General features: G+C 33.4%; 4 protein-coding genes across 5 annotated transcripts; 2 read left to right on the forward strand and 2 right to left on the reverse strand.

Annotated features, from left to right (window-relative positions):
• Positions 1–145: 145 nt before the first annotated feature.
• LOC123705988 lies at positions 146–14,725 on the reverse strand. Its single transcript, XM_045655110.1, has 13 exons — positions 14,435–14,725; positions 11,867–14,216; positions 11,546–11,781; positions 10,977–11,473; positions 10,254–10,584; positions 6,210–6,281; positions 5,689–5,941; positions 5,047–5,168; positions 2,643–2,884; positions 2,242–2,428; positions 1,282–2,111; positions 828–1,043; positions 146–710 (listed from the first exon to the last, which is right to left on the reverse strand). Exons 2-13 carry the CDS (start codon positions 14,209–14,211, stop codon positions 165–167), a joined length of 5,877 nt encoding a protein of 1,958 aa, XP_045511066.1. The 5' UTR covers positions 14,212–14,216; positions 14,435–14,725; the 3' UTR covers positions 146–164.
• On the forward strand, positions 3,497–8,024 carry LOC123705839 (growth hormone-inducible transmembrane protein-like). Of its 2 annotated transcripts, none has more exons than XM_045654883.1 (9): positions 3,497–3,579; positions 3,886–4,083; positions 4,223–4,328; positions 4,857–4,998; positions 5,285–5,460; positions 5,696–5,856; positions 6,198–6,330; positions 6,638–6,824; positions 7,900–8,024. In XM_045654883.1, exons 2-8 carry the CDS (start codon positions 3,894–3,896, stop codon positions 6,723–6,725), a joined length of 996 nt encoding a protein of 331 aa, XP_045510839.1. In that variant the 5' UTR covers positions 3,497–3,579; positions 3,886–3,893; the 3' UTR covers positions 6,726–6,824; positions 7,900–8,024. The 2 variants fall into 2 exon arrangements, with proteins under 2 accessions (XP_045510839.1, XP_045510838.1); XM_045654882.1 differs by having other exon boundaries at positions 3,521–3,763.
• A 338-nt stretch (positions 14,726–15,063) lies between the features above and the next one.
• On the reverse strand, positions 15,064–20,567 carry LOC123706442 (ATP synthase mitochondrial F1 complex assembly factor 2). Its single transcript, XM_045655717.1, has 6 exons — positions 20,336–20,567; positions 20,070–20,263; positions 18,885–18,995; positions 18,619–18,799; positions 17,661–17,776; positions 15,064–15,280 (listed from the first exon to the last, which is right to left on the reverse strand). Exons 1-6 carry the CDS (start codon positions 20,400–20,402, stop codon positions 15,140–15,142), a joined length of 810 nt encoding a protein of 269 aa, XP_045511673.1. The 5' UTR covers positions 20,403–20,567; the 3' UTR covers positions 15,064–15,139.
• Positions 20,568–20,898: 331 nt separating this feature from the next.
• On the forward strand, positions 20,899–24,288 carry LOC123706443 (repressor of RNA polymerase III transcription MAF1 homolog). Its single transcript, XM_045655718.1, has 4 exons — positions 20,899–21,609; positions 21,693–21,813; positions 22,026–22,303; positions 23,422–24,288. The coding sequence occupies exons 1-4, from the start codon at positions 21,404–21,406 to the stop codon at positions 23,480–23,482; spliced, it is 666 nt and encodes a 221-aa protein (XP_045511674.1). The 5' UTR covers positions 20,899–21,403; the 3' UTR covers positions 23,483–24,288.
• Positions 24,289–24,543: the final 255 nt, after the last annotated feature.

The following is a 24,543-nucleotide window of genomic DNA, read 5'->3' on the forward strand; positions in this document are numbered from 1 at the left end:
GTAATAGTTAAAGATGTGTCTTATTTAAAAAATGATATTTAATATAAAGTGTAAAGGGGTAAATTTAAATAACTAACAGGTTAAAAGTTTTTGGGATAAATTGTTGCTATTCCAAATAGAATAGAATAATATTAAAAGAAGAATATGTAAAAGGAGAATATTTATTACCAATCCTTCACACTAAACTCTTGTACAACATCATCTTTATCTGGAATATTATCTTCAGACACTGACTTCTCCTTGGTTACTTTCTGTACTTTATTTTTCTTGGCTTTCTTTTTTAATTTCTTTGTTTTTGGCTTTTCATCATCTTCTTCGAGTTTAAAATTGTCCGCATCATCTTCACTATCAGATGGGAACAATACAAGTGGTCCTTTCTTTTCTGGTTTAGCTTGTTTATCTTCTGTTTCAGCTATTTTAGGTCTCTTTATCATAGGAAGTTCACCAGCTAACTCATCATTCTTAGTTATCTTCTTACGCTTTTGAATTCTGTTTATTTTGCTCCAGTTATCATAGAATGCCAGTAAAGGTGTACCCTTTGCTTTGATACTAGCTTCCCATGCTGCTATCATTTTATCTTCATGAAGAGAGAAACTTATTTTTGCTCTTTCTTTCTCAATAAACTTTGAGTTCTCTTCAATTTTCTCCAACAACTGCCTTATTTTCTTTGTATAGTTTGCTACTGAACATGTTTTTAGGAATTGTTTCATCTGAAAATAATTAAATATATCATGAAGGTTTTTTACTAAAATAAAAGATATTCATAATACAAATAAAGGTCTGTCTATGATTGAAACCTCAGCTTGATAAAATGTTAAATAACTTACTTGTAGTACAGCAAGCAATGACATGTCCGGGAATGCAATGCTATGTGATTGGCTAGCCGTGTACTCTAAAAGAAGAGCATAAACCCTGTCTATAACTGAGTCCTTGAAACCATTCTCAGCTAACTGTGATTTTGCCAACCTCAATATACACGAGAAATCCAGTGGCTTCATTGACACTTTCTTGTGTTTCTTATTAAAATCATATGATGTTAAAACCTAAAAAAAATAACAAATAAGTAAAAAAATATTAAATTTGACTTTAAGAGCCAGCGCGCACAAGCAACTTTGTCTCCGCAACTATTTTGTCTCTCCCATCAATTGTATGGGGAGTTGCGTCGCTACGTGCGCGCACTTTCATACTAGCCCATAGGTGGGAGAGACAAAATAGTTGCAGAGACAAAGTTGCTCGTGCGCGCTACCTCTTACTTGACTCAAACAAAAATTGTTTTATTACCTCAACTAAGTAGGGCAGCACTGGAATAAATGTATTTGTTTCTTTGGACAAATTTATTAGAATCTCAACACAATGGAATCTCAAAGGATAGTATTGATGTGTTGGCACCAGTTTAATAGTGTTTGTTATGACCATTACTAGAGGATAGAGTAATGCTTGTAACTGTGGTTTGTTTGAAGTGGAAGAAATTAAATCTGCCCATAGATGCAATGAGTTGACAAATTGCCAGTTATAAACAGCCTGTCTATTCTCAACCTTCTGTACAACAATTGCATTTCTGAGATGTATAGCCAACTGCCTGATGTAGAGGAAAACATGTTGATAAGAGACATTTAAATCCAAAGCAAACATTTCCACTAGAGACCTCCTCATGAAATTTATCCCTGGCCATGTAGAGGGACTCACAAACTTACAGTTCTTTACATATGTCATATACATAGCTTTTAGTACTAAATGGAGTAACTCTGTTTGCTGATTTCTGGTGATTCTCAATATGCTCAAAAATGCCAGCACTCTGACAGTTTCTTCTCCAGTTGACCACAAGGAAAGAAGCTTTTTGAGTGCCAACTTTGATATTCTTGTGAAACATGCAACATAAATTGACATTTGATGCAAATGTTTTAGAAGTACTGTAAGTATATTTTCTGAGGTAACACCACCAAGTAATTTTAATAAATCTCTGAGGTATGACACCAAGTGACCCTTTAGTTTAGTGAAATGTTTACTCTTTTGTGGGTCTTTGTCTGACTTCTCCATGCCCAAGTGGTTTTTAAGTGCAGGAGGTAAATATAATACACACATTTGAATTACTGCATTGAATACAGAAGAACCTGAAAATAAAAATTGTTTATAGATTGAAACTTAACAAAAAATAATTTAAAAAATATCTCAAGAGAAGTAATCAATATTTTTTAAGTTTCCAATGCACAAATACAAGAAAAAAAAATACATGAAACTAACCTTCAACTTTGTATTCCCCTGTGGAATCTCCATCGTCACTAGTAGCCCTCACCATTGCAGCGTTAAACACTTTGATGACAGTTGTCAATGTACTGCGCTTCACAGTCCCTTCAGCTTGCAGTTTGGATTGCCAATGTGCCACCATTTTTAAAGTTACTTTCCCAGTAACAGGTTTTGCACCCTCATCCTTTAGAAAATTAAATCTTTTATTAGATATTATAACTACATAATAGATACAAGATAAGTAGCAAGAGAAGTTTACAAATTCTTTGTTTACACATAAAATAAATAAAAAAATTGCAGAAAAAAATTAATAAATTTTGAGAAAATTAATGTTTTCTATAACCCATCCATGTATGCAAACTTCATCCATATTACTAGTGCTTCATGAGTTAAATTACCTCGTAATCACTCTCATCACTGTCCACTGTGAGTGGTCCTGGTAAATGTACTTTATCCTCATCATCATTATCATCATCCTCTTCATCCTTATCTGAACCTTCCTCACCGGAATCAACACCAAAGTTCAGCAAGTTTTCATCATTCTCTTCCAAAAAGTTGTAAAAGTCGGGATCTATGTTCTTGAGTTTCTCAAGCGATTTTTTATGTGTTTCGGGGTCTAACTCTTCCTCAGAGTCTACGTCTGTAAATGTTAAGTAAATTATTATTACACTAAAAAGATACATTCATACATATAAAAGAATAAAATGATTTCTTGGTCGTAACTCTAACCTGATTCATTTGATGACATCTTCTCAATTTTCTTCTTCATGTTAGATTTCACTAAAAGCTTTCTACCACCTTTGTACGATTTTTAAACAGTACGTGTTATCGTTCCAGTAAATAATTGAAATTTATTTAAACTGTTTCAAAAATAAACCATGCCTATTTCCTATAATTCATAGCATTCTGGCATTCATATTTCATTCACAAACCATGCGGTTTTGACAGTCCTGTCAGATGTCATATACCTTGACGATTTTGACATTGACAATTGAAAGTAATCATAGACCAAACAAGATGTGTTGTAAAGGTTTTTTTTTATTTTAATCTGTTGAAGGATGCTTTAACTTTCATATTTAAAAAACGAACAGGTGTTAATTATTATAAATTAAACTTATTCTGTTTATATGATACCCATATATAATCCTTAAATACGAGCATCAAAATCAACAAAAAAAACGGTTTGACACTAGCAAATAGTTCAGTCGTTTAACCATCAAAAAGAAAAAAAGCTTTTTTGACAGTTGACATTTGACATGTGAAACTGAAATGTGAAATCTCAAGTCGAACTTCGAAGATTTTCTAGAAACACCACAGAAACACGGACGAAAAAACGTAGGTACATAACACGGCGGAGTATACTTTTTCATAAGTGGACCTCTTCTGACAAATTTATTATATTTTCAAGTCATTAAACTACTAATCACTATTGTCAAATTCAATAACATCTCGATCTAAACAATCCAATAGTTTTCCGAATCTGCGTACCGCACATAAATTCATCAACCTACATAAACCGGTAAGTGCTTATTTTTATGCTGATTAACGATAGTTTTATATTATTTTGTATTTGTTTAATCATTTTAATATGATCGCAGAAGTTAATTATAATTTATAAATATTTTTGTTTATTTGCTCAAGGTTGCATCATGTTGTCTCGAATGTGCGTAGCTCGCTCTGCACTCAATGTGACACAGACATTGAAAACACCAGTACCCCAAAAATTTGTACCCAGAAACTATGTAATTAGAAATTATGCCCGCGAACCTAGATCTCGCGTTGCCACACGCACACAACCCACTATGTGGGAAAAATTAATGGCACCAGCTGGTCCCAATGGTAAGTCTTTTAAATTTTTTATTAGTTACACAACATTAAACTTCCTAGTAAGCTTTATAGAGCAATAACATCCAATTTAGACCACATTTTATATTGGTATAATGTTATGTAATGATAATTATTTGACTGAAATTTTCAGCATTCAGCTTGGGAAAAGGTGCATTGGCAGGAGCATCAGCAGTTGGTCTAGTGGCTCTCTGCTATTATGGTTCTGGAGTTAAACCTGGCACTCTCCAGGAGGCACAGTGAGTAATCACTTTTGTCAACAATCACATTGATAGATTACTCTGATAAAGTGATAAACAGAAGTTGATAGCATGTTAATCCATTTAGATTATATCATTATTTTTGTAATATAAAATATTATATGTGGCAATAATCTACAAAACAACAACTTGAAACACAGTATTATTGATATCAGTAATGTAAACAAAACAATTGTTTAACTAAAATTTGACTTAAGAAAATTACTTATGTACATATTGACTGGAATTTGAATATGAGCCTATCATCATGACATACTTATTTACGATGGAAGAATTATTGTTTATTTATTCAAAAGCTCAAAACATCTAATACATACATACTTCCTAATATTATGTAACTGTTGATAATGAGTCATTTTCCTTTTACGGAGCACTGAGGAACAGTTTTTATAAAATCCATTTATAAATTCTCTTTCAGCAAATTATGTAAAGAGTTTTATTCTAATTATAAACCTGGTAATTAAAAACAATTTTATATACAAACTTCTTTTTTTTTTCTTATTTCAGTCTCTGGCCACAATATGTTAAAGATAGAATTAAGGCAACATATGGATTCATAGCTGGATCTATTGTGCTCACTGCAGGCAGTGCCATCACAGTCTTCAGAACGCCAGCACTTCTAAACTTGGTTGCAAGAAATGGATGGATGGTAAGAGAAAATCAATTATGTTAACTTTGTAAAACATAAGAAAAATACCCGTCTGACTAGGGCCCTTCCGGCCTCCTCTACTCAAGCGACAGCCCATGCCAAGGTTCGAGATCCCCGTCAAGGGATGTTGCATGTCGCTACAAGGGTGAACCTTCAGTTCACCCACGCATCTGCGTTAAAATGTAGTAGCCCTTCTGGCTAACATCGAGAAACACCACACAAAAAAAAATGAGTAAAATCAACATTTGAATTTTGATGTTACTATATATTTTCTTTATTGTTATAGTCTATCATAGCAACCATGGCTCTTATGATTGGGTCTGGCATGGTGGTGCGAGGCATGGAGTACAAGCCTGGCTTTGGAGGGAAACAAATAGCTTGGATGGTCCACACTGGCATCATGGGGGCAGTCATTGCACCCATCTGTTTTCTCGGTGGACCTGTACTGATGCGGGCAGCTTGGTAAGCTCTTATGATTAAATTGAATTTTATTTTATTTATTTTTTATATCAAACATTATTCCGTGGGTTTACTTAGCCTTAGCTTTTAGGCAACTGACTAACACTGTTGCATCAGAATATGCACGCAATAAGACTTATGCAAGTATTAGTTAGAATTATAAGGAAAATTATTAAAATTTGTTATTTACATATTATCTAAATATAAAGGCATGATTCATAACACTCGCACATTGCAGGTACACAGCGGGAGTAGTAGGCGGGCTGAGCACGATCGCGGTGTGCGCGCCGTCGGGCGAGTTCCTGAACATGCGCGCGCCGCTCGCGATGGGGCTCGGCGCGGTGTTCGCCGCCTCGCTCGCCGGCATGTTCCTGCCGCCCACCACCGCGCTCGGAGCCGGTAATGTGTACTAGTGCACACTGCACAGCGGCACAGTGCCGGGCGAGTTCTCCAACATGCGCGCGCACCGTCCACAGCTGAGATACTGAATGTTGTTCTTATAAGATGCCCTTATAATTAAAGGCCAAAAATACAGTTTACAATAAGTAAACCTTGTGTAAATTTATGTAATATTTCATAAAAATTGATAAAAGTTTACGAAAAATAGTCAAGTCTATACCCAAAAAAAATATACAAATAATCGTAGCAAAAAGTGACCCAAAAAGAAATAAACATAAAAGATATTTTGAGTATATTGTTTACTATTATTGTGTAGTTTCTAATTTAAAATTTGTTTGCAGGATTATACTCACTGAGCTTGTACGGCGGTCTGATTGTGTTTGGTGGTTTCCTGCTGTATGACACACAAGCCATCATCAAGCGCGCTGAAATGCACCCCACGTATGCATTACAGCCTTACGACCCTATTAACTCGTAAGTATAAAAAATGCTTTTCATATCTAGAATTGCACTTGTTTTAATTAAATGTATTACATAATTAATATAAAATTATTTAATATTCCTGTCTATTGTGTGTCTATAGCCATGTTTTGTAAAAGTTAAACTAGACTTGTATTATTTATTAGAAACATATTTTTAAAAGATGAATTAAAGAAAAAACACACATTAATCAATCGAACAAAACGAACCTATTTTATAGGTAACCTTAAAAAAATTAATCAATGCAATTTTTTTGCATTAAAGATGCACTACTTATAGTTTTTATTGTTTTTTTTTTCAGAGCAATCTCAGTGTACTTGGACATCCTGAACATCTTCATGCGTATTGCTATGATCTTATCGGGCGCCGGCGGCAACAAACGAAAGTAGAAGATGAATCTACAACGAGCGAAAATATATTTAAAGCGTAGCAACGAAAATTTAGAATGTGCTTACTGCTTAAACAACATCCCCACTAGCTTAGATAAAGGAGAATGCCCATGAAAGTATGGACCACGGTATAGTGTTGCGTCAATGCCAGAGTGGTTTTGAAGGGTTCTTCGATATTCAACAGATTTTTACCAATTGATTTTTTGTGATAAAAACAGGGGTTTTCAAGATATTGAGAAAAATGTGAATTAACCTCAAAACTTAAATAAACCCCATTTAGTTAGGTTTATGTGTGACTTAGGTAGTATTTTATCGTCTGAAGGTTATTTTTCGTTTAACATATTTAATCTATGCGTAGAGCTTATTCTTTCAGACAAAGTCTATCTGTTCGTCGGTTAGTGTAGGTAGGCAGTAGGCACCAGAAATCTTCCGGGACGGATTTCAAGAAAACCTAAATATATATTTAAAAAATGCCAATAGAGTTTTCATTCGGTTTACATATTGTTGTTATTGTTTGAATCATTTTTTCACTACATATTCGAAGAAAGAAACAAATAAGAAATAACTGGTTACCTACCAAGCTATGTCATAATAATATTTTTTTATATATATATTTTATATTTATATTATTTTACTTCACTATCTATGTTAAAACAACCTACAGTGTATAAACAATACCTTACAGAGTGATTTTATGTTAATTGATTTTTATGTAATTCAATGAAAACAATAATCGATATTAATACGTTTAGCTATTTACCATAGTAAATGTCATAATAGTTGCTCGGTTACCGTGGTAACCGGTAATGGATACTAAATCTATGGTAACGGATCTAAACAATTACATGTCTTATTAGATTTTAAAAAACATTCCTTGATCAAAATATAATATTTTCCGATAGTAAGAAGGCCTCTAAATTGCCGAGATTTTTTTTAATAGTATTGTTATCTTGATGCATGAGAAAAACCTGTACCAAAAATGTAAACGGTAATGGACACTAAATCTATAATAACGGATCTAAACAATTACATGTCTTATTAGATTTTACAAAACATTCCCTGTTCAAAATATATTTTCCGATGGTAAGAAGTCCTCTAAATTGCCGAGATTTTTTTTAATAGTATTGTTGTCTTGATGCATGAGAAAAACCAGTACCAAAAATGGGCATTCTCCTTTTCGTGCTTATGAGTCCAAATCGGATGTCTATGTGATACATTTGTTAAATATTGTAAGATATTCCCTAAGTTAAGTTAATTTTATTTAGGTTGATGATAATAAATTGACAAGTACCAAAGTCATTTGCAGTTTTATTTACATTTTTTATAATATGACTAGCGGTTCGCCCCGGCTTTTGTTTACGTTTTTTTTTTTCATAAAAACTATCCTATCTCTCAAGTTGGATCGAACTTGAGAGATAGGATACATGGTGTGCGAATTTTATTATAATCGGTTAAGTGGTTTAGGAGTCCATTTTAATTTCTAAGTGTTGGTAAGTTAAAGTTCAAGTGGGAATAGCTTTAGCTCCTCGTCACCGATTAAAATAAATTAGTGAAACACGCATTTTAAATCTCTTACGGAACTTTACTTTTTATTATAACGAAGTAATATAATATTTCACCTTCTATATATTCTTTACATGTTTCTTGTAAAATGCAAAAACAATCATTTATGATAGCATTATACCGCCAAACTTCCTTGAACTGTACCGCACTGATCCGAGTAAAGACGGACAGGTGCACAAGCAATTCATCGGTTTTTTCATGCCACACCGGACCGTAAAAAATCGGAATGCCGGACGGTAAAATTCCTTGTAGTGCACAAGCGCCCGTAAACAGCACAATACCTAACCATTTTCTACGAAAAACGATAATCACGAATCCAAAATAATAAAATTACTTTAGTCTATATCTTCGTTGCGTATAAAAATGCGGGCCATCTATAATAATAAATATATAAAGCGTGATCGTGCGGGGTGAGGTAAGTGTTTAATTTTGGCGGGAGGCGGAGAGTGTCTGTTCTGTGTTCTGTAGCGTTTAGCTACTACATATTATGTACTAGGTTTCCGTCCGCGGCTCCGCCCGCGCAGTCAAAGAAAAACCCGCATAGTTCCCGTTCCCGTGTGATTTTAGGAATTGCGTCATTTTCCCGGGATAAAAAGTAGCCTATGTCCTCTCTCGGGTATCAAAATATCTCCATACCAAATTTCATGAAAATTGGTTCAGTAGTTTAGGCGTGATTGAGTAACAGACAGACAGACAGAGTTACTTTCGCATTTATAATATTAGTATGGATTCTGTGCCTAAACACTGTTCGCTGGTCGCAAAAAAAAAACACTCAACTTTATAATGTTTCTACGTTTTGTGCTAATAAAATATGTTCCATAGGTACATTATACATGCTCTATAGTTTTATATTTTTTGACATCATTGAATGAAATATTGAAAGCTTTTTTTAGAATTTGAATAAATTCAGGGCCAAAAAGTACATTAGGTATATTAAACTTCTTTTTGTAACTAAGTATATTAAAGTTAATAAATGGTGTACACCCTTAGTGTACACCACATACCATATCTATAGTCTATAGACTATAGTAACTGTTATAACTGTGTACAATAAGTCACATTTTTTACCAATTTAAATGGGACTAATGGCAGGCGAAAGCTTTCAAATAAAAAAATTATAAACAATTCACCTACCAAAAGTTCTAAAGTAACAAAGCCGAAGAAATAAAATGCCGGTAAATATCTATAAGTACGGCAGTTACACTGACTGACAGAAAATTTTCAACATCAATTGTTTTGGCGTGAGGTACCTACTTGTTACACGAACCTACTGTTATTTTTTGAGCTTTTAGGTACTATCTTGGCACGACACAATTCCGTAATCCGTACATTGTACGGAATTCATCTGTGTTTAGTTTTATTGTAATAGGGAATGTAAGTAGGGAATAATAGAAGAAATAATCAGAAAATGAAATAAAAACACATCTTATGCGATAAATAGATTTATTGGTCGTTACATTATTACTTAGCTTCGTTATGATAATTCTAGTACCTATACTAGTTACTTCCTATGGGGAACTTCATCTTTTCGTTGGCAGTGTCACACGCACTAATATTATGTATCTGTATTACATAACCGTGGATGCAGTTGAGTTAAATATGAAAAACATTGAAAAGATTTACGATTCTTCAATGTCTGCTTCAATTCCCTAGTTTTTACTTTTTAGGTACATATTGTATTACACTTATTACATGAGCTAGTACAATCCAGACTATATTTAAATGCAAAGTAGTTAGTAAACATTAAATAACAGGTACTTAGTAAATAATTGGTAGGTACATATATTACTTTGACGATGAATAAAAACGTCTACTAATTGGCTATTCAAAATACACTAAAATATTACTAAATATGTTAATTTATGTCGCATTTATATTTTAGCATATTCAGGTCACTATTCACCAAAGATATTGATCACATTTAAAACAATCCTTCTTTTTATCAAAATCATATGGAAAGATTTCAATGACAGTAACCACATGAGGGATGGCATCGTTTACCATCAATACCACAACGACAGCCGCCGCTAGTATCGCCCCGACCGGCAGGTCCCCAGCGTCGCCCCTTAGTAATCCAGCATATTTCCGTTTTACAAGCGGAACATTTAACCCAATCACATCCCCATTTCTTAGTGATAATAGCACTGCATTCTGGACATTCGAGAGCTTCGCCACGAGAAATTAATGAATTTAGAAGAGTCTGCGTGCCCTCGTCGGTATTGCTATTCTCAGCGGCGGTGACGGTTTCGCGCAACTTTCTTTGATACTCTTCACAAGATTCACCTTCGTGGACTGCCTGAAAAAAAAGCATTCGTTACAGGCATGAAATAATGTTTTTTTTTTTATAATTTTCCTTTCCTTGTATCCTGTATTCAACTCATCAATGTTATGCCAAAATTACAGTTCATGAGACATTTAATTGACTCATACCAGTTTATATTATATCTTCTGTTTTCTGTCTAGCGGTCTAAGGCGCGTGAAGTCAACATTATACTTATACAAAGCTCAGTTTAGCATCGCGGACTGTAATAGCTACGACATGTTAGCCATGACTAGATATTAATCTTAGTAATACCTCATGTATGATATTTTTTTTAACTAAGTTCTTCATCACGAACTCAAGGAAAAGAAAACAAGGAATCTGAAAAATATATACTTATTATTTGTCTATATAGTTATCGCAATTACCTGACACTGAACACAATTATTGTGTTTGCAAACAGGACAGGGAAATTTTCGCACACCTGGCTCACAAAATGCCCATCCTGAACAATCTGTTGTTCGACAGTGAAACGTATTACGCGTGCCACTTTCAGCTGCTGCTAAACCTCGAGCTAACCATTTTTCATAATCATCTTCGGATAAAAGCGCTCGGATTTCACGATCTTGCAAAATACCGGGACAACCAATAGCCGGACAAGGAACTACTGGTTCTTCACAATGGCGCACCGAGTCAGATAGGCATTCTCGGCAAAATGTGTGAATACATTCACGAAGGACCGCTCCATTTCCAATAGCACATTCTTCCATGCAAACTCCACATTCAAAAGTTTCAGTATTAGAAACGAGTGCCTGTTGCTCTAATTTAATCAACTCTGTATAAAATTCACCCGATGTATTTTTATTCTCAAAAATATTTGGCTCTGGCTTGTCTCGTCCTTGTTCAGGTTCTTTTTTAATTTCTTCTGAAATAAAAGTGTTTAAAAATTATAATGTTGTTCATTTTTAAAACGTAACTAAAAATCGCGTTTAATCACCTGCTTCCACTAAACACAAGTAAAAAGGAGCTGTAAACTGCGGTCCGGCTAATGATATAATGGCTACAGTTTCGTCGGTGCACAGTGTTTTTCCAACGATCCAACGTTGTAGACGAACTGCCAAACCAAAAGCTTTCTCAGCTTCTTGTTTTAAATCTGATACAGTTGAATTCCGTAAAATATTTAATTGTACTGGTCCTCGAGCAGCTACTTTATCTTCTATCCATATCTCGATCCTGTTAATAAAAAAATATGTATTATGGTTAAACGTAAATTAAAAATTTTATGCCTTTAGCCAACTTCATTTTTGTATTCACTTACAAAACTTTCTCACTATCGTTAACTGGTGTTTTATTATTAGTTAAATTCCCATTATTATGATTAGGAACACAGCTTTCTTCTTTCTTTGAACTATCACGATTTTCAGTTGATTTTATTTCATGGTTTATGGAATCTTTACTAACAGAATCAATAAACACTTTACTATTTTCTTGAAAATTATGTTTCGCATTCCGATTCTTAAACTCCAAATTTTCTTCAGTCTCATTTGTAAATAACATATTAGATGTAGATGGACCAGCAACAATTTGAGATGAATAGGAAAGAACAGAACAGGAAAGTCGTAGTTTAGCTAGCTTCGCGGCGGCTTCAGCCGCTGCCTTTTCATCCCCTTTGGCAATTGACAGTTCCAGTTGATTGATTAAGTCCCTTTTTTCAGTATGATCAAACTTTGGAGTGATTTCTTTTTTGCATATTTTTTCTTGTTTGCTTTTTTGCTTATCTTCCATTGATTTTTTTATAATTTGCGATACTATTTCAGGATCTAACCTGCATCTACTAGTCGATGGCGGTGTACTCGCGGTCGTGATTGATTGATTAGGCTCTGTAGCCTTTAATAAATTTGGATCTGATTGTTTAATTGGATCAGATGGTTTAGGTACATTCTGTTCATTCTGAACAGAACTTGTCGAGCTTTCTTGTGGAGTTTTGTTTTTTGGAAGATAAATTGGATTAAGTAATGACGATATTTTCAACGGAGTATGTATACTGAGATTTGTATTCAGATTTGAATTTAAAACTATGTTCTTGGTTTGTACATTTTCAATATTTGGTTGTCCCAAAAGTTTGTCCTTGTTTAAAATGGGTCTACTACCTACATTCACATGGAAATCTATTTCGTTCTTAGTGACCCGTTTTTCAATTTCATTTGTAACATTTATAGAGGACGAGGTTATAGGTTTTGGACCATTTTCATTTTTAGTCTTATTTTGTATGTCGTTTTTCATATAATCGTTTGTTCGCGGATGAATATTTATGCTTTCAGTTTTGTTAATTATCTCCAGCGCTGTTTCTTTGGGTATCAGGTTGTCGTTAATGCTTTGTCGTTGGGATCGAATCACATCTGCTGTCCTTAATAAAGGCTGTTCTTCAATTTTAATTTGGTTTTGACGCATTACACTATTTCCTATTGAAGAACCTATACGAAGAGTAGGGGCTTCGGAAGATTGATTACTTTCCATTATATTAAGATTTGTTATTATTTTACACTCTTTAGATTTCTTTGGTAAAGAATCTTTCATTTCTTTAAGCATTTCCCTCAATTTCTTTTTCTCTTCATTTTCATTCAAAGAAATATTGAACCCTTGACGTTGTTTCAAATCTGTTTGCGTACCTGCTGGCACAAGATCATTCAATTTATTGTGTTTAGGCACACAATATACGCACGATTTAATGGTTACGTTATATTTTCTTAAGCATTTAGTACATATCCACATATTACCACCTGGTAAAAAGTTTTGTTGTATTTCAGTGTTGTTATCATCATCATTGGCGTTATTCTTTAAATTGTGTAACATCTTATTTGTTTCTATTATTTCAGCGGCTTGTTTATCAAGTTCACTTATGCTTGGAAGTAATTTTATATGAGATGTTTCTATAGCTGAATGCCTTTTCTTATTATCAAATATTTGTTTTAAAAAGCTTTTTTCGGAGCGCACCTTTATTTCTTTACTTAGCTTTGATCTCCCTGATTCGCATTCAAAATTTTTACTTTGATTACTGTTGGTTGATGTAGAATTCATTTGCAATTGATTGTTATTAATTTCCTGATTTTCTTTGTTGTTAATATCTAAGCGAGCAGGGGGTTTTGGCGCTGGTCGTTTTCTCTTGTAATTACGAGGTAAAGTAACCGACTTAATGTTTGGCGGTAATGGAGCTCGTCGTTTGCCAGGGACATATGCCGCTCGACGTTGCAGGCATTCACTTGCCGCTCTTCGACATCTACTTTGTTTACTGTTTAATTCAGAAGTATTTTTATGGGGTAAACTAAAAGCGTCGTATCCAACGTCTTCTCTCCAAAGTCCGTATTTTCGATGTAATGTTATATTTCGTTCTTGTTGTCGTCTTAGATTTCTTTCATGAACTCGCTTTTTGTATGAATCAGTTGGAGAATTAGGTGGTAAAATTAGTGGTGGGGCGGATAGTCTGTAATGTATTGGGGATAAGAAATCGAAACTGGCCGCAGTTCGATCTGAACCAACACTGGATATACTTTCACTTGAAGAAGATGAAGATCTCTCTGATCGACGCAACCACGAAAAAAGTGTCCATATGCCTCCTGACAGAGGACGAGGGCGTGACGCCTCCACTTCTACGTCACCGTTCATTACCCCTGAAAGTAATATTAATACTATATTAACCTAATATTGAATTTACTTACTTAAAATATCTTATATAATATACAGAATAAAAATAATATTACCTAGTAAAATTAAGCAAGTAGATAACTTTTATTATAATATAATAAAGTCGTCGGAATAATGTAAAAGTAAAACAAAAAAATATGGCGCTTTTTCTAAATTTTTAACTATTCTTCTGCAGTATACTTACAAATTTAAGAAAGGTGCCTAATTATCAGGGTCAAGTGCCAAAACTAGATCATCATTAATAGCCTCAATATAGAGCGTTCACTTCCCGCGAAATTTAACAGCACATTTTTAACTGACTTACATTTTATCGATTAAGTCTGTATTGATAAACACAACTTTCTTGCAGTTAATATCATTTGTGTGGACTAGTATTAATGTACCGTGTGTTATTCTCACAGATGTAGAACAAAGCGAGGTCGACACAGTCGGTCGACGCGAGCGCCGCGACGCACTCCGCCCGTCCGGCTAAATTTAGCAGAACTTTGCGATTCCGCTTTTGCTATTTCTAATTCATTTTCAAACACCCAAGCACTCGTAAATTTGGTTAGCTCTTCACATATAAATATTAAATACAGTCTTCAATGATGCCGTAAAATTTTTATAGATCATAAATTGTTATTACTTTCAAGAAAAAAAATGCTATTAATGTGTCAGAGACAAAGCAGTTATTTTTAGACCAATTGGAGAAGTATGTAGCTACGTACTTGTCTGTCGTCAAGTTTATAAATTACACTAAATTAGGAGCTTCCCTCTTCGTGCTAAGATCATAAGATGAAAACGTTGAGTCATGTCAGGTGCGAAATAAAACACTTTTTGAGAAAAAAAACATTTACTAGTAATTCTACATTTCATCCTTTAATAATTTTATATTAATCAGCTAGCGATATTATTCGCTAGCTGATTTTTTTGCTTTTTGTGAATGAAGTTCGGTTGAGTTCTGTATGACGAGTAAAGATGCAGCCACTCGTGCCGTTAACTCTGCTTGATTTAGTTCATGCGCCCACGGTACTCGTCCCCACATTCGAAGCTTGAAAAAAAAGGGTTATAATAGTAATAATAAAATAAATGGAAAAAAGGCTCCTAAAATTACTTCATCTTGACTAAAGTTGCAGCACAAACAAATCTAAAATCTATACTAATATTATAAAGCTGAAGAGTTTGTTTGTTTGAACGCGCTAATCTCGGGAACTACCGGTCCGATTTAAAAAATTCTTTCGGTGTTAGATAGCTCATTTATAGAGGAAGGCCATAGGCTATATCTATCATCACGCTACGACCAACAGGAGTGGAGCCACGGGTGTGAAACCGCGCGGAGCAGCTAGTAACTATATAAATACCAATTTTGTAAATTGTGAAAGTCGATCCAACTATGGATAATTTTTGGAAATATTATGAGCGTATTGACCTAATTCGCATCGATGTGCGCTCTCAGTTCTGAACCTATGTTTATATTATTTTAGCGTAGGAAAATAAATATGAGTAGGAATTTCTAAATACATCGGCATAGTTCTTTCCTTTTCCCAAGGTTGGAGTTGAATCTGTGTTATGTCAGTGTTTTACATTGTTTTAAAGTATATAATAAAGAGTCCCACATTTAGGAATAGAAAATTATAAACAAATATTTATCGAGATTCGAGACCTTGTCGCGTCGTGACTTTTATTTCGACCAAACGCAGAAGGTATGAAGAAAGGACAAAGGACCATTAAATAATCATTTTTTTACACATGTAAACAGTTTAACATATTTTTCTTAGGGTTCTGAACATAGAAATCTAAATAACAAGACACTATAGAAGTGCTATAATGTCATAATTAGTATGAAAACCACTGTCGCCAAAATCAACACATTTAAACCAATAGCTACATACAAGTAAACTATGTATATATATATATATATATATATACGTACGTTGTACTATACGTACACACAAGTAAACTATGCCTTTTATTGGACAGCTTGATTTTAGTGAGAACTAACTTTAAAAATAAATACAGCATTTTATTGAGTACCCTAACGCACGGTTTAACGGCTTATTTTCGAATAACATCCCCAGGTACATGAGATGTTTTGTTTCTTTTTGCTCAGAAAAATACATATTCGAAAAAATTCGGCTTTTCTACAACAGAGGGCGTTAATTTTCAATAGATATAACTTTCAATCTAAACACATAGAAATAGGGTTGAATTTTGTGTTAAACGTGATAATAAGAACGGTCGACTGTGTCATTCATTGTAATTTAGATTACTATGGTGACATTCGTATTACTTGTAAATCTTCTTTAATTTTAAGGAAAAACGGCATTATTTCTAAAGAAAATAATTACCGATGAAATGTTATTCCTTTATTAGTATAGCAGGATGAATTTCCGCAATGGGAAATGATGAAACCCACTATGTTTACACACGCACGTCTCGAGATCAACTGAATAGCGACGAACGCACTGGTGGCTTGGAAGTCACCTGAGGCGCGTGGTCAAGATCACGCGTGCTTACGACTTCTAATGTCTTGTTATTTAGATTTTAGATTTTAATTTTTAAAAATAAAACGAGAAATATATAAAAAAATTAACTTGAAACCCTCCCATACATTTAGTATGAGATATGAATATCCCATGTACATTTAATATGAAAGATTTTAGCTTTTTCTTTATTTTTTTGGTTTTCTGCCTTAATTACTTCGCAAATTTGAAGGGAAGTTCATTTAGAAACTGTAAATAGAGCTCCTCATTGTATTGCACAATGAGGACATCACTTCGAAAATCTGCTATGAATACAAAATGTATGGGAAATAAAATGTATGGGAGGGTTTAATGTAACATTTTTGGATATTTCTCGTTTTATTTTTTTTAATTTATTATGGCCATTTTACTCATTAGGTTAAGTACTTTCGATATTAGTTTAAAGTTTTTTTTATATCTGCAATAGTTTCGGAATAATCGCTTGTGCACACTTAACGATTACACCCTGTATATATATCATCACTCTAACATCAACAGGAGCTGAGCAATGCGGGTGAAACCGCGGGGCACAGCTAGGCAGCGGCGGTTATAAAATGTAATATAAAGGTATTATTTCTTTGAAATACGAACACACTATTAGGAACAATTTTTTTACGAAAAAACGAAACAAAATGCACCGGACCGAGCGCTGCGCTATCGCGGTCGCGGGCTGACCGGGGATGTGACGTCATAGCGTGAGCGCTAAAAATTGACGTCATAGCGTGAAAAATTCTGCATGTATTGAAGTAAAATAAAAACTAATGTACATGATCTATGCAAAGGTTCTAAGTATATGTTTTAGTTATATTTTGACCCTCTTGTGTTCTCCATTAATAAGTTAATCATAATCGATAGAATAAAAATTTAGTTTATTTCTAATACAAAATTTTAATATGATATTTTATTTACCTGATACTCTTCTTCTAATCTGGCAAGCATTACAGCTTCTTTAGGCGTCAAAAATCTATCCACACAGGCCAACATCAGGATTGGTGATTTTAATGCTTCCACTCCAAAATTCATTGCTAAAAACAACAACATAATATTAAATCTTATAACCAATTTAGACTCCAAACAGTAGTGATATCGGAATCTTGACTCTACCCACTAGAACATGAATCGATAAAAAGAATAATAACCATATTTTATAAAATAAACTAGCTAATACCTACCGCCCGCGGCTTCGCCCGCTTTGTCTAAAACCTAATAAATTATATACATACTAAAACCTTCCTCTTGAATCAATCTATCTATTAAAAAAATCGCATTAAAATCCGTTGCGTAGTTTTAAAGATTTAATTATACCAAGGGACAGAGAAAGTGACTTTGTTTTATACTATGTACTATGTAGTGATGATATGATATAACATGTTTCATTAAAAAACGAATCTTCAATGACGGCCAAAGCTAACACTGAGTCACTGACATATGGTAGGATCAGCAAAAAATAAAATAAAAATTAACGTAAATGGATAATTATTTTACTGTAACTGCAACTGTTTTGTTATGATATTTATGTATTTATATGAATTACCATATTTACGTAAACAGAATACAACAAAATCTCGTACTCGTAATGAGCCCATAAAACTGAACAACTTTACCAAATAACATATTATATCAAATTCCAATAAAATATTATTTACTTTCGCAAATAGATAATTTTCCTTGTAAATTTATGATAAAAACTATTATAGGGAAAATAAAATACATTTTATTGATTTTACCTCACCCTTTTTTTTGCATACCGTACAGCCGTATGTAAACGGGAGGGAATGATAAGCGCCGCCATTTAAGATTCATTTCTATGACGCGTTATAATTTAGTATCTATTCGAAAACAGGGATAATGATGTTGAAAATACTACCATTTAAGGCCGGGAAATCATATGAAAGAAAATATTTTGCTAGAACAGCTCTCGTTTCTGTGGCCACAGGAGGGGGCTCAAAGTCTTTCGACACTTCTTGTGTTACACCAAACCTCTTTTGAAACCATTCTAACACTGGACCCCATTTTTGTTCCTGTAACTCTCTCAAATCTTCTTCTTCCTAAGTAATGTGAAAAATGAATTTTAAATATTTTTCAACAATTTAAAATTATTTTTTATATATATTTTATTTAAAGCCATCTTACATCTGAATAAAAAAGAAGTGTGTCAGTAGCAATATAATCTATTAAATAGCTGGCAATATCATGCTTGTTCAATTTTCCAGGGTTGTCCAATGCTGTGTTACATAAAGCTGTCTGAAAATAAATTTAAGATTAAATTATTAATTTAGTTAAAAGAATTTATTACCTACTAGCTTTCCACCCGCAGCTTCGCCCGCACAGTCAAAGAAAAACCCGCATAGTTCCTATCCCATGGGATTTCCGGGATAAAACCTATCCTATTTCCCGGGGTAAAAATATAGTAGTAGTAGTAGTAGTAGCCTATGTCCTTTCTCGGGTATCAAAATATCTCTATACCAAATTTCATGCAAATTGGTTCAGTAGTTAAGGAGTGATTGAGTAACAGACAGACAGACAGAGTTACTTTCGCATTTATAATATTAGTATGGATATAATAATTTATGAGCTACTAGCTTCCGCCCGCGACTCCGTCCGCGCGGAAAAATTAAGAAAAATTACGATTTATTTTTTTTCTACGTATTTTTCCGAGATAAAAAGTATCCTATTTTATGCCCAGGATAATAAGGTATAATTATACCAAGTTTCATCGAAATCGAACCGTTAGTTTTCACGTGATGCCTGAACATACAGACAGACACACAAGCAGACAGACACAGACAAAAATTTTTTTAATCACATATTTGGGCTTGGTATCGATCCAGTAACACCCCCTGCTATTTATTTTTTCAATATTTTCAATGTACAGAATTGACCCTTCTACAGATTTATTATATGTATAGATAATATAATAAAAACTACAGTAGACCCGCGGTATTAAAACAATTTCTTTGTAGGGCTATGTTGGAGTATCAAAGTCGGATTATAGTGCTGCCTACAGATCCCCCTATAGTCCGGATGTTTTTAGGCAAGAGCACCTTGTAATTAGACAAATTACAGACCTAATGATAAGATGTTATAGGTAGTTCTGTTTTAGAAGCGGGTCTACTGTATATAAACCGACTTTATACAAACCAGTATTATATTAAAAAATTATATAAATTTGAGACAAATAGAATTTAATAAAAATATATACATATTAAAAAAAGTTAAAAGTAATAGTTTCAATGCATTGCTATGCTTGTGAATAATTGAAAAGTATTTAGAATAATAATAAGATGATATAATTATTGGTTATTCAAAACACATTACCAAGTGCATGGTCGGCTGTGTAATACTTTCGTGTTGAGCATCCCATTCCATTGCTATAGCTCGTGCAAGTGATTCCGTGTTTACAGTCAAAACTTGACCATTAGGAGTTTTCAACCGGCGATGGTCCAAAGTAACCTCCCAATTATTTTCATTTTGAACAATGTCTGCACGTCGGTAAAACCGTTTCCTGGTGGCTTTAAAGAAATTACTATACTCATATTGTTTTATTAAAAAGTCTTATTTTATACAGACGGTTGAATACTGACCATAACTTCTATTTACTTTTATAAATCCTCTATAAACAGCACTGAAGATATTTCTTGTAGGAATCATTTTTATCACATAAAATTTGTACAGGGAAAGAAGGAAGAAGTACGGAAAAAATGTTATTTATTAATTGTAACGGGTTTTGTCATAGAATACAATATTTTACTTAATTTGGCAAAACCAAAATCAAATCATCAATCAAGGAAACAAAATACAAATAGGTAGACATTTGACATTTTGACCCTGTATAAAATTGGGCACAGACCATAACTACCACAGAGTCAGTAATACCAATGTACTACAACACAGATACTAAAATCTTAACTACAATATAGGTACTACAACCTCAGAAGTCTAGATTGATCATTGAATAATTGAAGAATAATTGGGATACAAATTACATATGAGTATGACTCATGAAGTACCTACCTAGCATTAGTAGCAATTTCCATAAACTAGAAAAAAATCGCTAGGATCCACAGCTAGAATCTATCTTTATGTTAAATATAGACCAAAGACTCTATATTGCTCTATGATAAAAAGATAATATATATCTTTAGTCTCTGGTTTTGATGTAAGATTTATTTGTCTTTACAGGTCAAGGAATTGTTTTTCTTTTACGGTGTTTGGCGTAGATTTACTGTAAGTGTAACTTCTAATTGAATAGTTATTTTGATAAAGTGTTTCAACGCGGTTCTAACGATGTATGATATGGATTCTGACGTCTAATATTACAGAGTGATAAGTGTTGTGTCGAATAGGACAACAAGTGACGCGCCATTGTGTACACATACGCTATATTTACGAAAGCTATAAACATTTTGCTAACGACCTTAGCAGTACAAAAACCTAAATTTTTACTCTTATTTGTGATGTACCCGCATTCCATCAGCGCGGAAGAAGACCAGAAGACGAATTTGATTCCGAGTGTTAATCTTCTCCATTCAAAAAGAAAAGGAATATTTATACACCCCTCTGCTATGTACAGAAGTAGTGCACCTTGCACAAATATTACGTTTACGACAAGAAGTTTGTTTGGGTAAAGAGAATAAACAAGAGCATTAAAGATGAAACTCTTGCAAAGTGGTCGCCTGGAGGCACTGAGTAGTGCACTGTCCATCTTGAATGGAGACAGCGCTGTGCAGGGCCGTGTAGAAAGCTACAGCTGTAAAATGGCTGGTGGTGAGAAGGCTTTCTACAAAAGGTTTACTGCAGCGGGTGAGACAACTCACAACCTTCAGGCTCTATCACCACCAGAAAGTGTTACATATAGGTTTGTTATTAAATTTTACCTGTCTTGTATACACAGATCTGATTTTATGTTTATAAAGAATATTAATATTTTCCTCTTTTCAGCCGAAGCCTTTCTGGTGATGAGGAGGGTGTCCTGTGTGATACTATATCACGAAAAACCTTATTTTACTTGATTGCTACACTGAATGCTGCCTTTCCAGATTATGATTTTTCATTGGCAAAGGTAATATTATTAAATAAGTTTCATATTAATTTAAAACCAATGCAATATTTTGTAAACAATGTTTTTTTTCAAACTCTTTGCTAAGAAGGAATTTTCAATATAGATTTTGAGGTATATCTGAAGTTTTGTGTTGTCTTATAAATATAATACTTATATTGCATAAAAATATATAAAAGGTATTATGTCTTTCTCATTTTTTCTTGTATATGCAGAGTTGTGAATTCAGTGCTGAGCCATCATTGACATGGGTGCAAAGTGCAGTGGACGCAGCTCTTTCGGCGGTGGGTGGACTCCGCTGGCGACAGCTAAAGCCTGCCTTGTGGGCTGCTATTGACGAGGAGGTCCAGCTAGCTGACTGCAGAATATATAGCTACAATCCCGACTTAGCCAGCGACCCATTTGGAGAGCCTGGATGTTTGTGGACCTTCAATTTTTTCTTTTACAATGTGAAACTGAAAAGAATTGTTTTCTTCACTTGTAGGGCAATGAGGTAATGAAAAAGCTAATATTAATATACAGTGGATTTCGGTTATAACGACGGCGGAGGGACCACTTTAATGTTGTCGCTATATCCGGAGGTCTCTATATCCGAAATAATAAAAAATCACATACATTATGTATATATACATACGTAGTTATTTATTTATCACTTATTTATATTATACAAGGCTTTTATTAAAAAAACGAGTTATAGTGCACTGCTTAAGTTTAGACTTTTGTGCACGCTGTAAGGTATATTCCATTTTCATAATTCCCTCTACATCTAAATTATTACTGGCTTCTCCAAATAAACAGTACTTTTTGAGCGTTGTAATAGCACATAATGCATCTCTAATTGTTGGAATCTCGTTTACATTGCAATCCTCTTCTTCATGCTCCTGTTCTTGAGTTTGAAGTACAGACTCAATAATTTCATTATCCGTCAAGTTATCAGTAGTGATAACTTGATCATCAATATTCACATACGTTTCCCAATCCGTAACTGTTGGTTCCGCTGATGATAATCTTGCCAATGGCAAGTTATCCATTTCATCATCAGAATCTTCATCATTTGCATTAATGGTAGAAAATTTACCAAACCCAGCAGAAACAAATCACTTGACCATCTGCGAATGTAAACAAAAGATTTTTATCCTTTGTTTACATTCCTACATAATACAAGCTTAATAGTTAAAGTTGATGAATGAGTCTTTGCGCCTTTGCCGACTCCGTCTCAATATCCGCAATGAATTTCTAGGAATCTGTCCCAAATAGTTCATAAAAACAAGTCGTTATACCCGAATTAGGCGTTATATCCGGAGTCGCTATTGCCGAATGGATTTATACGAAAGTATGCTTCAAATTCTTGGGACGTAATTTCGACGTCGCTATAACCGAAAGGTCGTTACAACCGAGATCGTTATTAATGAAATCCACTGTATGTAGTTCATAATATAACCAATTCAATAGAGGTATGGTTTTGAATCACTTGTTTAAAATTTTTATAATTGTATGTATTTAAAATGTGTTAAGACTTAAGACTACCTACTATCAAATTGATTATATTATGTTATATCAATACTTATTTATAGTAAACTTTAATTAATTATCCATGTTTTTTATTTACAGCCCTGTTTGTGCTGACTCTGGTGTTGATTTTGCTATGGATGAAGATGAAGAGTATAATTAAAATTAATAAATTTTGCAGACTACCTTGTAAATTTAAAACTAAATACTTATTTTTTCATTTTATTAATAATAATTTATACTTTCTCCTTATTCTTTACATACATTTTTTTTATTATTAACAACTAGGTAATAATACACAATTCATATTTATAATAACTAATTGTACACCTTAAATGTAAATGTATCAAAAATATTGTTTATGTATATATTTAATTAAACTTTATACTTCTAAAGGTTATGCAACTACATAATGATAATAATAACAGATCTCAATTTCAAGCACAAACTCTGAATATGCCTGTTAAGATTTATTTTCTTAGTTAGTCATTATTTTATAACATACAGTAAATATTAGATCAATTTTAAAGTCAATAGAGATGTATTTCAATACAGTATAAACTATATTTTACATTTTAGTAGCAATAAATATATTTTAGTTGATTAGTTCATTTGACAATGTAAAAGTATCTCAGACTAATGGCACTGCACTACTTTTATTACTCCTTAAAATAATTAAAATTTATGGAAAACCTGATCATCAATGAATTTCTGGTGTAAAATATGTATTACAGAATTTAAAGGGTTTGAAATTTAAACTAAATTAGTGACGTTAAAGGTGTGAAAAGTATCAGCTGTATTCAGTTGTATATTACGAGTGTTGACGTGGAGTAGACATTAGGCTTTATAAATTAACGAATTAGTAAAATATTGATGGTATTGTGGAATGTCTCGGTAGTTCCGCCTATTGTTTCGGCGTTTTTGGCTAAAGTAGATAATAGTTTTTCTTTAATAAAAATTTTGTCTGCATCAATTGTTTTATTTGCTTCTCTTCCTTTTTATACATCTGAAAATTGTAGGTAAAAATGCTGTGTGGAATAAAATGTGCATTTGAAATAAAATAAATCTTTTTCAAAAAAATATAATTAAACAATCAAAATATAATATCTTTATAGAACTATACAACAGTGAAAAAGGGGCCCTTAATAAAAGAACTTACAATAGTTTGATAACTAAAATATTTTCGAAAACTATATACATTGCGCGTTATTACTATTTACAAGT

Source organism: Colias croceus, chromosome 3 (genome assembly GCF_905220415.1).
Source record: "Colias croceus chromosome 3, ilColCroc2.1".
Taxonomy (NCBI): Eukaryota; Metazoa; Arthropoda; class Insecta; order Lepidoptera; family Pieridae; genus Colias; species Colias croceus.

What these genes read in the sequence shown, in the direction of transcription:
- LOC123705839 (XM_045654883.1), top strand. Translation starts at nt 3,894, where the DNA reads ATGTTGTCTCGAATGTGCGTAGCTCGCTCTGCACTCAATGTGACACAG. An exon ending in GGCACCAGCTGGTCCCAATG is followed by an intron (nt 4,084 to 4,222) that starts GTAAGTCTTTTA and finishes TGAAATTTTCAG; the next exon opens with CATTCAGCTTGGGAAAAGGT. An exon ending in CACCACCGCGCTCGGAGCCG is followed by an intron (nt 5,857 to 6,197) that starts GTAATGTGTACT and finishes ATTTGTTTGCAG; the next exon opens with GATTATACTCACTGAGCTTG.
- LOC123705988 (XM_045655110.1), bottom strand. Translation starts at nt 14,211, where the DNA reads ATGAACGGTGACGTAGAAGTGGAGGCGTCACGCCCTCGTCCTCTGTCA. An exon ending in CTTGTGTTTAGTGGAAGCAG is followed by an intron (nt 11,474 to 11,545) that starts GTGATTAAACGC and finishes CTTTTATTTCAG; the next exon opens with AAGAAATTAAAAAAGAACCT. An exon ending in CATTGCTTGCTGTACTACAA is followed by an intron (nt 711 to 827) that starts GTAAGTTATTTA and finishes AATTATTTTCAG; the next exon opens with ATGAAACAATTCCTAAAAAC.
- LOC123706442 (XM_045655717.1), bottom strand. Translation starts at nt 20,402, where the DNA reads ATGATTCCTACAAGAAATATCTTCAGTGCTGTTTATAGAGGATTTATA. An exon ending in AAAAGTAAATAGAAGTTATG is followed by an intron (nt 20,264 to 20,335) that starts GTCAGTATTCAA and finishes ATTTCTTTAAAG; the next exon opens with CCACCAGGAAACGGTTTTAC. An exon ending in GATTAGAAGAAGAGTATCAG is followed by an intron (nt 15,281 to 17,660) that starts GTAAATAAAATA and finishes TTTTTTTTCAAG; the next exon opens with CTTCGAATGTGGGGACGAGT.
- LOC123706443 (XM_045655718.1), top strand. Translation starts at nt 21,404, where the DNA reads ATGAAACTCTTGCAAAGTGGTCGCCTGGAGGCACTGAGTAGTGCACTG. An exon ending in CCAGAAAGTGTTACATATAG is followed by an intron (nt 21,610 to 21,692) that starts GTTTGTTATTAA and finishes TCCTCTTTTCAG; the next exon opens with CCGAAGCCTTTCTGGTGATG. An exon ending in ATGATTTTTCATTGGCAAAG is followed by an intron (nt 21,814 to 22,025) that starts GTAATATTATTA and finishes TTGTATATGCAG; the next exon opens with AGTTGTGAATTCAGTGCTGA.